Source organism: Puma concolor, chromosome E2, assembly GCF_028749965.1.
Source record: "Puma concolor isolate L17-30 chromosome E2, mPumCon1.1.hap2, whole genome shotgun sequence".
NCBI classification, from domain to species: Eukaryota; Metazoa; Chordata; class Mammalia; order Carnivora; family Felidae; genus Puma; species Puma concolor.
The window spans coordinates 14,675,870-14,691,332 of record NC_141681.1 but is presented as its reverse complement, the minus strand read 5'-3'; the positions used below and the strand labels follow the sequence as shown (position 1 = coordinate 14,691,332).

The 15,463-nt window shown below is 51.7% G+C and overlaps 1 protein-coding gene across 1 annotated transcript; it reads left to right on the top strand.

Annotated features, from left to right (window-relative positions):
- Positions 1 to 47: 47 nt before the first annotated feature.
- Positions 48 to 15,119, top strand: TLE7 (TLE family member 7). The gene is made up of 10 exons (XM_086688996.1): positions 48 to 2,204; positions 11,223 to 11,629; positions 11,731 to 11,753; positions 11,905 to 11,963; positions 12,481 to 12,693; positions 12,802 to 13,043; positions 13,251 to 13,392; positions 13,784 to 13,937; positions 14,497 to 14,570; positions 14,884 to 15,119. The coding sequence occupies exons 2-10, from the start codon at positions 11,319 to 11,321 to the stop codon at positions 14,986 to 14,988; spliced, it is 1,323 nt and encodes a 440-aa protein (XP_086545122.1). The 5' UTR covers positions 48 to 2,204; positions 11,223 to 11,318; the 3' UTR covers positions 14,989 to 15,119.
- Positions 15,120 to 15,463: the final 344 nt, after the last annotated feature.

Sequence of the window (15,463 nt, the reverse complement as noted above, 5' to 3'; positions counted from 1 at the left end):
ATAAGCAAACATACCAAAACACTGAGTTTTCAAAATTAAATACATATGTTCTCAATAATTCCAAATACAGTTAAAAGATAAAGCACAAAAAGTGGAAATACCCTTGTAAGTTTTGTGGTATAAAAGTTTAATATATAAAAAGGTCTTACAATTAAGAGATAAGTAATATAATAAAGCCCAGGAAATGATACTAGCAGGCAGTTTTTAAAAAGATGCAAAAATGACTAATGAAGAGATGCTCAGGCTCAGTCCTCTAAGGCGTGAAAAACCATGCACACAGTCATACACAGGGAGCCCCCAAACCTCTCTTCCACAGACCCTCCCATAGATACACTTCTGGTCACAGACACAATGTACCCTACGTATACAGAGACCATACACTCCCTGAGGCACTGACACCTGCTGCTGCATGCTGTGTAGATCGAGCTACCGGTGTTGGCCAGGGGTACTATCTTGAGTATTTCAAAGGCACCATTCCTGTTAGAAAGCTAATGATGTGGTGTAGGACCTCAGCAGAGTGTCCTGGGGATGCCATTGTTGTAGAAATCCCTATCCACTGCTCTGCCCCCAGGCTCCTGGGAACTAAGTGGGCGTGGAGGCAGAGCCTGGAACCCCTCAGAACATAGGAGGGAACAAGGCCTTCCCCCTGACTATCTGAACCTGCACTTCTGGGTAGTTCCAGACTTCAAAGTGCCCCAGGCCATTTATTTAGAAACAGGCCCAAAGGTGGATGGCCTGGTCACCCAGCAAATCAGCTGCTAATGTCTCTTACACAGGCCAGAAAGCCACAGCACTCGCCAACCATCCTGGTTCATGAGCAGCCACTAGTTGTGTCTTTGCAGTCCTGGCTTGCAGCAGCATCTGGCAGTTTCTCTGCTGAGGCAAGACTGAGGCAGGGATTCTAGGAGAATCAGCCGCTGAGGACAATCTGTCCGGGATCTGATACCAGTGTTCTATGTGACCATGGTTTCTGGGTCTCAGGCCCTTGTCAGTGCAGGGTGAGGGCTGGCAACAGAACTCAAGGCTGTTCCCACCCGGATGGTCCCTGAGGGTTTTCTCTTTCTCTGTAGGTCTGTTACTATCCAGGGCAGGTGCTCTATTCTGATACTAAGGACAAGAGGAAACAGAAAATAGATACCTGCAAAGCCTCATGAAGTCGAATGGCTCCATCAACCAGTGGTCCTGATATCCTGTAGCCTCAGTGCTCATAGGTGACTCCAGCCCAGAGCTGCCTGGGCCCAGTGGAAGCCTTATCAGGACAAAGAGGAGCCATGGCACTGGAGACCTCTGTCCCCTCACAAAAGCTCTTCTCTTTTTCTGAACTGGAGCTGTGAGCCTGGAAGGGCCAGGATTAAATAAAGCCTTTGTCCCTCAGTCCCCATCAGCATGTTCTGTCCCTGCAGCACACCCTTCTACCCTGGCCTGTCACATTGGAAGGGTCCTCAGAGAACATCTGCTCCTGCCCTGTCCAGGTCAGGATGGTAAATTGAGGCTTAGAGGGAAATATGGCTGCCCAGCACCCAGCAGGTGAGGGGATGGCCTGGGGAGAGAGGCCAAGGCAGGACAGGCCTCCAATGTCATCTTGGGAACAAGAGGCCCAGCACAGCTACCCCTGGGCTATCATCCCTCTCCTCCTGGCAGAGAATTCTGAGAAGATGCCTCTGGACTCTTCTGTCCTCTCTGCCTCTGACGTCTGCATTCTCCCCAGACTACAACCCCACTCTATGTGCTATCCTGTCTCTTGATAGGGAACTGAGGACACCCTTCCCCTTGCCACAGGCCAGGGTCGACCAAGTGCTGGGGACCAGGAGATGAGCGAATCTTGGCCTTCTCCGCAAGTCCCCAGTCTACCGGTTGGGAGAGCTCCCTGCAAGTCCCTTCCCCCAACTCTGAGGCCAGAATGCAGCACAGACCACGTGGTCCCCAGCAAATCCAACTGGTCTCAAGGCTCCCGAGACTCTAGCTCCCCGTCTGAACCTGCTCTGCTGGGCCCTGGCTCCAACTGGCCTCGGGCAGCCAGCGGCCAGAGCCTCCCTCTTGCTCCAGCTCTGCCTGCAACAGCTTGCCAGTCCCCGGGTGGCTCCGGTGATCCTGCATTGTGCCTCCAGCCCCTGCCAGCCGCTGAAATCGCACAGGCACTCAGCACAGGCCCAGCCTCCAGGAAGACCTCGCGCTGCGCGGCCGATTTCCTCCAGCCCGCCACGGTAAGGGGCAGTTCGGCTACCCGTACCTCGTGTCTGCCACCCGTCCTTGGCCGGCGAGCCCCGGTCCCACGCGCTCCCAGGGTGGGGACCTGAGGCTCTGGGTCCCATCCGTCCTGGGCCACAGCGCGCGGCGTGGGTAGCCAGGTGGCAGCCTTCCCACCAGGGCACTGTTTTGGCCCCTGAACAAGAAAGGGCAGGGGCGTCGGGCCTGCGTGTCCAGGGCTTTGGGGCTCGCAGTTGAGAAGCCATTAGCAGCCACTGGCCACCAGCCTCGGCCCCCCTGCTGCCCCCTGTGGCCATTTCGCTCACTGCAGGGCGCAAGAAGCCCGGGCCGCTCTCCAGGAGGGACTGGAAGCACAGAACCCCCCACTGTGAGGCTGCCCGGATGCAGGACCTTTCCTCCCTACCCAGATCCCAGGGGTGTTCCTGGGGCAGCCCGGTCCGAGCTTTTGGTGGAAAGCTCAACTGGGGATCCACCGGTGGTGGGGGTGGGGTGGACACTACCTTAGACAACCGGCAGGCCAGAGTTGGAACGCACAGAAGGCTTAGGCCAGGGCACTGCAAACTCTTAAAGAATCATACTCCTCCACCGCCCCGCCCTCCCCCGCCCGGAGAAATCTTACTCAGAGGCGCATACTGCAAACTCACCTAAGTTGAGCCCCTGTGGGAGACTGTGAAGGGGCCAGTTGCCAGTGGGCCCGAGAGTAAAGGTCAGGGGGTTTGTGCCTAAAGATGTCTTGGAAACAGGGGTATCCAAGACAGAAATCGGAATGCGTTCCACAGAATCCAAGCGTTCCACAGCAGGGCCGCGAGTGTGAGTTGGGTAGGAAGAACAATAGATAAGGGAGGTGGGATCCACAGCCCTGGGAAGGGCACATAGTAAAGAACAGTGGGTTGGGGCCTCCCCATGACAGTGGAGTTAGAGGAAGTGCAGGGACCAGGTAAACAGTGGGCAGGGGCCCAGCCCTGCGGTGTTAATACCCAGAGGGCTTTCCCTGCCTTCACACTGAGCTCAGCCCAACACCACTGCCCCCTTGCTGGCTCTCCCCCCTCTCCTTCGGGTCCCCTGTGCTGTGTCCTCCACCAGCTCTCTGAGCCCTCTACCTGGAGCTTGTGTTTTCCAGCCTTACCCTGTGGACCACAAAGTCACTGGGGGTGGGAGTGGGGACAGCTTATTGGGCTGGGCAGGACCTTGCTAGCTGAATAATTTCAGTTGAGTGGATGATGTTAGTAAATCAGTAAGGGAAGAAATGTTTTGTGTCTATGTTTATATGCTTTATATACGTTTTCATCAGCAACGGGTGTCCAGGTGGATTCCCGAGGAGGGTCTAGTGCTGAAAGAGAAACTCCTGGGGTCAGGGAGCCTCTGATGAGAGCAACCATCGAGTGCGCACACTGGCCTGTGAGCGCAATCTTAGAATTTGGTTGCTTTCCAGTTGCCTGCCAGAGGGCTCTGCACCCCCCAAATAGAGATCTGAAGGTCGATATTTGAGCCCAGGCTTTGAGGATCCAAACAGTGACCTCAGTGTTTGCCCACTGAGTGCTGCTCCTCACTGTAACCCACCCCCCCAAACTTCCCCACCCTGTTAACGTTCCCCACCCCCCACCCCACCCCATGCTGCCATTTGACTATAGCTGGCAAGGGTGTCTGGGGGCGGGGGCACCTGCAGCTGGCTGGCTCTTCTACTAGGGGAGCAAAAGTTAAGAAAACCACCAGCTAAACTGCCTGGTATCTGCTGGATGAAGGAAGAGGAAAAATGCTATGGTAACTTGCGAGGCCTGTAGTTCATGACACAATGTCTGATTTTATTTTATTGTTGTAAAATACACATAATATAAAATTTACCGTTTTAACTGTTTCAAAGTGTGTACTTCAGTAGCATTAGGTACATTCACAGTGTTGTGTACCCATCACCACTGTCAAAATCTCAGATCTTTTTCATCACTCCAAAAGGAACCCCATATTAAGAAATCGCTCCGGCTCCCCAGGCCCTGGCAGCCACTAATCTGCTCTCTGTCTTTCTGGATTTGCCAATTCTGGACATTTCATGTAAATGGGATCATACGATATGCAGGCTTTGTGTCTGGCTTCTTTCATTTAGTGTAAGGTTTTCAAGGTTCATCCGTGTTGTACTATGGTCAGCACTTCATTTCTTTTTGTTGGTGACTAACAGTCCTTGTATGGATGGACCACATTTCGTTTATCCAGCTGTGCGTTGATGGATGCTTGGGTTATTTGTACCTTTTGACTATTGTGAATAATGCTGCTGTGAATGTTGGTGTACAAAAATCTGTTTGAGCCTCTGTTTTCAGTTCTCTCAGGTATGTACCTAGGAGTGGAATTGCTAGGTTATATGGTCATTCTGTGTTTAACTTTCTTGAGGAACTGCCAAACTGCTTTCCGCGGCAGCAGCATCATTTTACATTCCCACCAACAATGCCCTGGCATTCCAGTCTCTCCATATCCTCACCAACATTTATCATTTTCTTAGTTGTTGTTGTTGTTGTTGTGTTAGCCATCCTAGTGGATGGGAAGTGGTATCTCATTGTGCTTTTGGTTTATATTTCCCTAACGACTGCTAATGTTGAGCATTTTTAACTGGTCTCCAGACTGCAATCTTGCCGCCTTCCCCTAAACTATCCACTGAAGGCCTGGTCCTTTCAAAACACAAGTCCGTTCCTGTCTCCCCCAGCTCAGAATCCTTTGCTGCTCCCCACCTAGTCTCCCTAGATTAGAACACACATCCCTGCCCTCCCTGCCCTCACAACACACTCCCTGTGCTCCAGCTCCTAGAAAATTCTCCCATTTGTTAAAATGTACTTCTCCAGAGGCGCCTGGGTGGCTCAGTCAGTTGAGGATCCGACTTCAGCTCAGGTCATGATCTCATGGTTCATGGGTTCAAGCCCCACATTGGGCTCTGTGCTGACAGCCTGGAGCCTGCTTTGGATTCTGTGTCTACCTCTCTACCCCTCCCCTATTCGCACTCTCTCTGTCTGTTTCTCAAAAATGAATAAACATTTAAAAAAATAAAATACACTTCTCCAAACCTTTGTACCTGCTATGCTCTCTGCCTAGAACATTCTCTCATGCTCTCCTCCCCATCCTCCCACCGCTTTCCCCACTGATGCCTCCCATCCTTCATGTCGCACACCTCACGGATCACTCATGATCTTTCACATCCGGTGTGTCCCCCTTATCTGTATTCCCCTGTCACACCCTCCCTAAGTTCATCAGGTCACACTCTCCACTCTGATTTATAATTGACAGTTCAACTGTTAGTTTCACTCCAAAGACCTAAATTCACAAGGGTCAAGGCCAGGTTTGTAGGCTCAGCCCTGTGTCCTCCCAGACCAGTGCAACCAGGGAGCAGTAAAACTGTGCTCACTGGCCACTTGGAGGGAAGGGTGGTGAGTGAGTGGGTGGGTGCACAGATGCATTTGATTGCAGTCCTGGACCCATTTTGTTTCCTTTCCTGGAAGCTCCAACACTCTGGTTCACACAATTTTGGTCCTACCTGTTGGCCACCAACCCTAGTATAGCCTGGGCTCAGGATGGGCACCTCCATCCATGGGCTCGGCAGAGGGACAATAGGGTGAAACTGTCCTTGCCCATCTTTTTGTGGTCATTTTCCCTTTCCATCTCAAACTAAATTCCTCCTGTGCCCATGACCTCAACCATTCCCAAGACCACAGGGGTCTTCCTTTATCATTTTTGTCCCTCCTTCCCCAGCCTCTGGAATATCTCCCAACCTCTTCCCTCTACCCTCTCTCACAATCTCTGTGGTCCTGTTACCCTTCTCTGCAAAACCCTCTACTTGAGTGGTTTTCAACCTTAGCTTGCATTGGAATCACAGTGGGAGGTCTGAAAAATGCTGTTGCCCAGGCTGCTTCCCTACTAATGGGAATGGGGAGGGCACAGATACCTGAGCATTGGTAAGTACCTGGGTTACCTTAACTTGCCTCTGAGCTTGGGAACCACTGTTCTTGACACTGTACCCCACAGAGGCCGCCCCATTTCTTCTTTTGTTCAAATGTCTCAGTTAAGTACTCTGTACCCTCACTTCTGTTCTCAACGTCTGACGATTCACATATTAGCATTCTAGTGTCTGGCCCAAGAATGCACAGAAACCACCACTTCCAGGCTGCTAAAGCCAAATGGCCCCGTTCCCGGCATTTTCCATCTCCCTGCAGCCTGGAAGAGGGCCGTGTGGGGTTGTGTGAACCTGGCCTCAAACCCTCACTCCAGCCCTTCCTTGCTGTGTGATCTTGAGCAAGGTACTTAAACTCTTTGAACCTCATTTTCCTTACATGTGACTTCCCTCCTGGGGCAGCCGAGAGGGGGCAGTGATGACACAGAGAAGCATGCCCAGTGCCCAGCAATGCAGCCTATTAGGATCCAGACCCTATGCCTCTGCTGGCAACTCTCTCCTCTGTGGGCTGCCTCACTGCACAGGGGACTTCCCACTGGCCTCTCTCGCCTCTCTTTTTCTTTCCTCTTTGGTAGGCCCTAAGAATTGCTCACCCTCAGTGAGCATTTACATGAAACCTGGCCTCTTCAAAGCCCTCTTAAACCTCCAGGTCTGATCTCAGCTTTAAGAAGGATGTAATCTTGTCATCTCCATTTTACAGATGTGAAAGCTGAGGCACAGGCTGGCAACCGAGAAGTGGCAGGCCTGGGCTTCAAATCAGGAGTTTGATGGAAGGGTTGGGCTCCTCACCATTTGCTTGCTGCTTCCCCCTTCAAGAGAGGCCCAGGCTTCTCTGGACCCTCTGTGTTCCCTTTCTAGATATTGCCAAGTTTTGTAGATTTACATGTAGAGGGTAAAATAGAGAAGCTTCTAGAATAAAACAATGGAGAGTATTATCATGGTATTGAAGGCAGAAAATATTTCCTAAATAAGACAAAAAAAAAAAAACCTTAAAAGAATAGATAAACTGGACTGAATTAAAATTAAGAACTTCCATTCATCTACAGACACCATTAAGAGCTAAAAGGCCAGCCACAGGTTGGCAAGAGACACAGGCAGTGCACATGTTCTGCCAAAGGATTCATACGCAGAGTATAGAAAGAGCTCCTATGATTCAGTACAGCTCTCTCTCAAGCATATTTTTAAAAATCAGATAGGCCTGGCTTTGGACCCTTGCTCTCCCACCTGTTCAGTGAGACCCTGGATAAGTCTCTGTGATGTTCTGACCCCCCGAATTAAATCTCATATTTCCAAACTAGCAATAAAATCCATGCCTCACTGCTGTGTGTTTCCTGTGAGAATCAAAAAAGGGATAACTCGTCAAAAAAGGGATAACTCCCCCAAAATGGTCATGCGTCAGCTCGGGAATTACATCAACCACCCTCTGTCCTGTCCTCTCAAATCAGAGCTCCCTAAGGACTTGGGCCATGTCTTAGCTTGATCACTGGTCCTTGGCACCATGCTCAGAGTACATGGGAGTGTAAATTTGACGCATGAGTGGACAAGGAACAACATTCTTGGATGAAGGAACAGCATAGGGAAGTATGAGGATGGAAAGGTGCAGTCAAGTTCTTTTGGGGTCAGGTTAGGGTGCAGTCAGGGAAAAAGCGAGAACAGGCTGAGCCTGGATGGGGACAGATCTCAAATACTGGGCCAAGGATAATGCCAGGCATTATCTGGGAGACCACAGGCAGTAATAAAATTTTTGGGGATGAGGGGTGTGTTAGGGGGAGAGAGAAAGGGAGAGACAGTGGGTTTTGGAGATTAGGGGGTCAAAAGATTTCTTTGTGGACAGCAGCCATTTCAGGACTGCTGCTTCAAAAGAAGGAAGCCAGCAAATGAGAAAGGAACCAGAGTGGAAGAGAGTGTGTTCAATTGGAAGGGTGAGCAAGAGGTTGGGGGGGCGGGGGGAGAGCAGGAGGGGATCCAGCTTCACCGCCATTCTCTCCTGCAGGAGGGGACCACCAGACTGAGGGGCTGGCAGTGGTTCTCAAATGTGGCACCCAGGAACCTGTTAGAAAGGCAGTCTCAGTCCCCACCCCACACCTACAGAATCTGAGTCTCTGTGGCAAGGGGGTGGGGGTGGGGGCTGCACTCCGGGTGTCATATTTAAGAACCACTGGATGAGGGGTGCCTGAAAAGAAAGGCTTCCCTGGTCTTCCCTTCTAGTGGCCCCCTTCTCCTCCCATCAAAGCCCATATTGGCCTCAGCCCCAAACCAGCCTTCAATCCCAAAGAGATTCACCAGAAGACATGAATCTAAACCAGCTCTTGGGGACAGCTCTACCCAGTTCTCGGCCTCTGTGCAAATGCTGGCTCTAGTGGGCGGCCCGAACCCGATCCAGAGACTTCCCCCACAAAAGTTTCTGGCTCCATCTTGCCTCCTGCCTTGACCTTACTTGGCAGACCTCCATCTTATCTCTCTTCCAAGGACACAGGGTCTAATTGGAAATGGCAGGTTGTGGCCACGCCCACCCGGGAATTGAGGAACCATTCAGGTACCATTCAGGGCCAGGACACCTGACCCAGGTTCTGACCCAGGGCTTGATTATCAATTAAGCTAAGGTTTAAAAATAGCAGCAGTTCACGGAGGGGGCTGTGCCTGGGTGTGAGAGGAAGGGTTTCAGCACCAGTGAGGTCTCCGTTCTGCTGCTGCCTTCCCTTCTCTGGGGTTTGGCTTTCTGCCTTCCAGGGTGAGTTTCCAGCCATGGGGATTGGTGAGTGCTTGCCTTGTGGGCAGGATGGAGCCCCAGCACTAGCGTTTTGTGTGGAACCTGGGGTAGGAGTTGCTTGGTAAGGGGTGGGGTCTCTACATTTGCAGCTCTGGGGATAGAGCAGAGCGGGGTTCAGTGATAGTGACTCTTCCTTCTGCTCTTTCTAGAAAGCCTTGTCTTACTCTTAGGGTGAAATCTTCTTCATCTGTGAAATACTGGCTAAATGGCCTCACTGCCTTTAAGCTTTACCCAAGGGCAGCTCGCTGCCAGTCCCCGCTTGCTCATCCTTGTCACGCTGGCTGGGAATGTGGGTACTCTGGGCCTCCACCCTCAGCAGGGTGAGCCAGCCCTCGTGGCCCATTTAATGCAGGCTGAAGGCGTCAGGATGAATTGGTTAATTTATTTAAACAAGTAACCGAGCATCACAAGGACCCCAAATTATCATTTGGGGGAAGGTGAGAAAGATGGATTTGGTCAAGGAAAAGATTCAAGGTCTAACTATTTTACATTTAGATTCCAGGAGCCACACAGATGCAAAAACCATCCCAGGTTCTACGGTGGCCAAATCTTCCATTCTTCTTTCCTTTGGGTCAATTTGCATTCCCAAAGACGACTGCTTTTCCTGATTTCTTCTGTGCATACAAACATATGCAAAGATAGGTTCTAATTTCCATCCTTCTTTTCCACCAAAGCTGCTATTATGCACATTTGTCTGAACCTTAGATCCACCCCTCCCCTCCTTAACACACCTTGGATTTTTCTCCAGTCCTTAAAGATGTGTCCTTATTACATTTAACAGTTGTGTGGTATTCCGCAGAATGCATATACTGTGACATTTCACCAGTCCCTTCCTGTGGCCATTGGATTTTTCCAGTCATCTGCTGTCACAAACAGTGCTGTGGTGCTTCTGCTTGTACAGGTGTCCTTTTTGTGTATATTTAAGTGCACCTTCAGGCTAAATCCCTAAAAGTGGCAGTGTTAGGTAGGAGAGTAACCACATTTGTTTTTTTAATTTTTTTAAATTTATTTTAGAGAGAGAGAGAGCGCGCGCGCGCGCGAGGGAATGGGGGTGGGGCAGAGAGAGAGGGAGACACAGAATCTGAAGCAGGCTCCATGCTGTTAGCACAGAGAGTGATGCGGGCCTTAACCCCATGAACCACGAGATCATGACCTGAGCCTAAGTCGGACCCTTAATCCACTGAGCCACTCAGGTTCCCCAGGTAACCACTTTTGTAAAGACAGTGGATATTTGTCTTCCTTCTCCTCGTGGAGAGTCAGGAAAGGAGACTGTTTAGAGCCAGACAGGGCGGGATTTGATCCTTTTCCCTGTGCTTTCTGGTTAAATAACCAAAGTTGAGCTTCGGTTTTTAAAATCTGTGAAATGTGGCTCACACGGTTGTGAGGAGTGTGTTTGGTTCAAGGCTAAACACATAGTAAGAGCTCAAAGTGTTCAGAGGAGTGGAGTCTGGCGATACAACTACATCTTCCCAAAGGCAGGCAACCCGGCCTCTCTGGGGTGACCATGGGGCATTTGCGGAGGGTGGGTTCTGAGAACCAAGGACTGAGCTTGGTCGTCCAGGCATGGTCTCCATAGACAGGGGAAGACCCCCTCCCCAGACCACCTCTCATTTTTTGGCTGAGCTTTTGCTCTGCTGTATTCTGGAACGCTGGGTCTCCCCAGGCCCGTCCAAGGGCTTGCTGTTGGGTGGCCTGGGGGAAGGCAGATGGTCTGTTTTAAATCCTCAAAGGTCTGGTCCCTGGCACAGTCCGCAGATAAATGCACTCACTGCCATTTAAGGAAGGTCTGCCAGTAGCCTTGCATAATTCTGAGTATTCTACACGGGATTCCATTTAGTTCTCAGAATGACCATATAGGGTGGGATAGATGAATGTCCCCACCAGCAAACTCTGTGGTTGTGTGACCTTGCTCCATCCAAATGGAACATCATGTCTGCATACTGCCTTCGGGGATCCCCTGAAGGCAGGGAAAGCGCCTGTGGCATGAGTGGAGTTTCCCCTTACCCCATGTTTACATTGGGGGTGAGTCCTCATCTGAAAGGTATATTGCCAGATTAAAGGGTGACTCGGATTTAAAAGGACTGGAAATGCCATCTTTCTAGATGGGTCTAGGAAAAACCCAACACCTGCTACTAACATCTCAAAGTGTCTGTGAGAAACGTTCACCTTTGACACCATCACTGCCAGCATTTAGGGTAAAACATTAGTCGGCCACCCGTCTTTTGAATCCTCTCACCATGAGAGGTGTTCTCAGAGCCTCCTAAACAGGCCCTGAGTGCTGCACATCTGTGTCTCTGCATCTGTTCTCTCTTGCTACAGGGGATCAGGACGAACTGGTAACCCCGGGAGCTGTTTGATGGACTCAGTTCTCAAGCCCAAAACCGGGTGGCTCAGACACTTGATTGATCTAAGAACATGAATAGAGAGAAGGAGGGGGCCTCGTTTAGTACACTCAGAATTTATGATGAACCAGAGGAGTGGAGGAACGTGCTAGAAAGCTCTGGCATCTCCTCCCAGCATGAGCACCAAGCACAATCGCAAGCAGAGGGGGAGTATGGGATGCCTCAGCAGCCCCCGGCTCCCCAGACATCGCATGGCCCGGTTTATCAGGAGACGAGCTCTGGGACCCCACAACAGTGGGTCCTCCAGCCTCTGGACAGATCTGAGCTCCAGGCCAGCTGGCTTTCTGAGGCGGAGCCAGAAGCAGCAGCAGAACTGGATCGCAGGTAGGTCTCCCCTTGAACAAGACTGGTGGTGGGAGAGGGGATCCCAGCACAGAGCCCTGCATTTCATGCGCTGTCCCCTCTCTGCTCTCTATGTGTCATAGCTTCCTGCCAGGACCCGAGTGTGGTAAGTCCCAGGTGGGATGCGTGGGCAGGGAAGGTGGGGGACAAGACTCAGGCCTGGTGTCAGGACAGCGGCCCTCTCCTTGAATCCTGCGGTTCTGTTGCTATCCGTTGCCCCTCTCTGTGAGCGGGTGGGTGTTGATATTTCCCTGCAGGCCAGCCTTGCCCCTCGCCACCTCCCAGTGAAGAAGTCTGGTCATTCCTCAGGGCAATTGTAAGTGTGTTATTTTTCCAAACTTGGGATCTTTGCCTTCCCCTGCCCTGCCCCAAATAAGAAGCTAGTAAGAAGAAGGTGAGGGCACGCAGTGTGTCCTCATTCTCTCTCCCTTAGGCGGCGGCGGTGGTGGTGGTGGGGTGGTCCTGCAGCTCCCTACTTCTGAGCTAGGCTACCCTGCCCTCGTCACCAAGATGTAGGGCCCTCAGCTCACAGTGTCACCTCTTCGAAAGCTGTGTCCTCAGGGGGCTGTGCCGGGTCCTGCTCTTCCTGCTGGTGCACAGAATTGTCTCAAAATGTGGCTCTGTGTGTCAAGGAGGGAAGCCTGGGCACCATGTGGCTAGTGCAGGAGGATGTCTATGGTCTGGGGTCCCCAGATAAGAACATGGTTTCGCCCCGGGTCAGAGAGGGCTGTTGGGTGAACAGTTAGGAATTCAGTCAGCGGACCGGCAGGCTGTGGATGACAGTAGGCTGGGGCTATGCCCTTTGATGGCCGCCTACCTTCTCCTGTCCCTAGCCTCCCATTCCTGATGAAGTGGTGGTCAGGCAGAGAGCCCCACGGGAGTCCTGGAAGGTTGGCAATGTCCGCCATGGAAAGAAGGTCTACGCCATTGCCATCAGCGGCTCGACTCACCACGTGTACACGTGTGGGCATGGCTACATTAAGGTGTGGGACGAGAGCGCTCTGCATGCCTGCAACAAGGCCCCACAGGCCCAGCTGGACTTCCAGGTGAGGGATGTTTGGGATAGGCTTGGGGAGCCCGGGTATGATCTCTGGCGTGAGACTCTGACCCCATGCCTTAAGGTGGTGATGTGAGGGTGGGAACTGTCCCTGCAGGACCATCAGAGCCGTGTCCTCGCCTGCAAGCTGCTGCCTGATGAGCAGAGCCTGATCACTGGGGGTCTGTCCCGGAACCTGACTCTTTGGGATCTGGCACCCACGCCTCGCGTCAGGGCACAGCTGGCCTCCACAGGCCCCATGTGCTATTCCCTGGCTCTCTCCTCCAATGCCCAGATCTGCTTGGCTTGTTTCAAAGGATTTGTTGAGATTTGGGACTTGCAGAACCAAATCTTGATCAGGTATGACCTAGGGGAGGGCTTGACAGTAAGGTGTTTGGGAAAGCCTGTGTCCCTTTCTGGACAGCGCTTCCCCGCTCTGTGCGGTAGGATCAGGGGAGTCTGTGAGGAGAAGATATGGTGGGGGGGGCACTCCTGGGGGCTTCCTGGGCCCAGAACTTCCCAGTGTTTAACCAGTGCGTGAATCTCTATGAGTTGTTTTCCCTCCAGGAAGCACGAAGTCCCTGAATATGGATCCCGATGCGTGGACATCGCAGGCAATAAGTTCTGGACAGGAGGTGAAGACGCCAGCCTGTATTCCTGGGATCTGAGGAACTACCAGAGGGTGCAGGAGCACCATTTCCGGCATGAGGTGCCAGGGCTGAGGGCAGTCATGGTGGCTGGGAGCTGGGGGTCCTGCAGGAGGAAGAGCCGGGTTTCAAGAGGAGACACAAATGATGGTGTTGGCAGCTTGGAGCACTGACTCTAGTCCTTTTTCTTTTCTTTTTTTTTTTAATTAAAAAATTTTTTCTTAACATTTATTTTTGAGAGAGAGAGAGTGAGCGCTAGCAGAAGCATGGGAGGCACACAGAGAGAGAGGGAGACACAGAATCTGAAGCAGGCTCCAGGCTCTGAGCTGTCAGCACAGAGCCCAACACGGGGCCTGAATCCATGAACTGGGAGATCATGACCTGAGCTGAAGTTGGACACTTAACCAACTGAGCTACCCAGGCACCCCTGACTCCAGTTTTTTTCCCAAATAGATCCTCAGCATTACCCATGACCCCAGTGAAGAGTGGGTGCTAGTAGGCTTGAGAAACAGTGACATCATAATCCTACACACGCACCGGAGGGAGAAGTTGAAGATTTTCTTTAACAAATACATCCACCGCCACAACCTCAAGTTTTCCTCCTGTGGTGAGTTGAAGCCAGGTGACACCTCTAGGGGCCCTGTCACACCATGGGGTGTCTACCTATCTGCAGAATCTGGGCCCAGCCTTGTTGCAGGGTCTGTTCCTCACCCTCCAGCCCCAAGCGCAGCCAAGCCAAGACCCAGGTGTCGACTCTCCTGCCTGCTGCTCTTGCCTCTGCACCCACCTACCCTTCCCCACCGCTTCCTCTCCTGCTGTGGTCTGGCACCCCGTTTGTCTTCTGTCCCCCTCCCTCTCCTTTCTGGCTCTCTCTGTAATGGTGCCTTCCTACACAGAACAGCAGCCTGAAGACACAGGCAGGCAGAAGAGACTTGAAATCCCATCTGATTGTCCTTTTTTTTGTTCAGTGATACTGACCATGATCCCACGTGTAGCAGGAGGGTAGGACCAGATGAAGGAATGGCTTGGGTCTTATCTCTGATTTTTATAGATGGGGAAACTGAGGCAGAGAAGGAGTTGCCCTTTCCCTAGTCCCCTTGGGAATGAGGCTGGGATTGGAATGCAAGCTTGGTGTCTGGCCTCTCCATCTGCCTTTCCTTTGCCAGGGAGCTATTTTGTGACCACGCTGGATGAATCGATCCATTGCTTAGCCGCACCTTCTCTACAAAGGTTGTTTCAGGTATTGGGAGGAGGGATGGGCACACCCAGGCACTCAGAGCTCATAGCCTCAGATCCATTATGTCAGGTCCCAAGGACAGTGCTGGAAAGTACCTCCGGGGTGGTATCTGGGCCATTTAATACATCAAGGGGAATGAGGACCCAAGGTCCAGTGAACTCATGGGCTTCACCTTGAACCACGAGACCTGCCCTGTTGTCTCCAGACTGAGGCTCAGGTCTGTCCTTAGCCTTGACACAGCCCTAAGTGAGGCCTTCATCTCTGGCCCGAGCCTGGCCCCTGCCTGTAGTCACTCTTGGCTTCTCTTTCCTTGTAGGCAGAGGAGTCTACAGATATCCTGTGTTGTGATGTGTCCTCTGACAACCAGTATCTGGTCACAGGCTCCAAGAACAGTGCCACCGTTTACCAGCTCTTGTATTGAAGGTTGGCGTGCCGTGATCCTGCTGGCGAAGACCCAGGGAAGGTCAGCAGGTAGAGCAGATGACCACTTCCATGCCCCGGATACCTCCACCTTAACCCTCGATGGACCGTCATCTGTCCATTGCCCCCGCCCCTGGCACACGCTCAGCCTGTGCTCAGGTTTTTATGAGATGGCTTAGGGGTTTTTCCTTTGTTATTTTTCTACCACTGATTTCTGGGTTTGGGTGGGGAAACCTGACTTTATAACTAACAAAATAGAAAAGCAAAAACCAAAATGGCCTAAGATGTGGTCAGTTTTTCCAAATAACAAACTTATGGTGATGGATTGCTTATGCCCCCACTCAGCAGCTTCCAGGATGTGGAAGGAATTTTAGACCACACTTAGTTTTGTTTGTAACTTTTTGGAGGGGGGTCAGAGAATTCTTGGAGCCTTCAGAAAGCTCAAGAAGAAACCTATTTACCTGTGTAAACTTTCA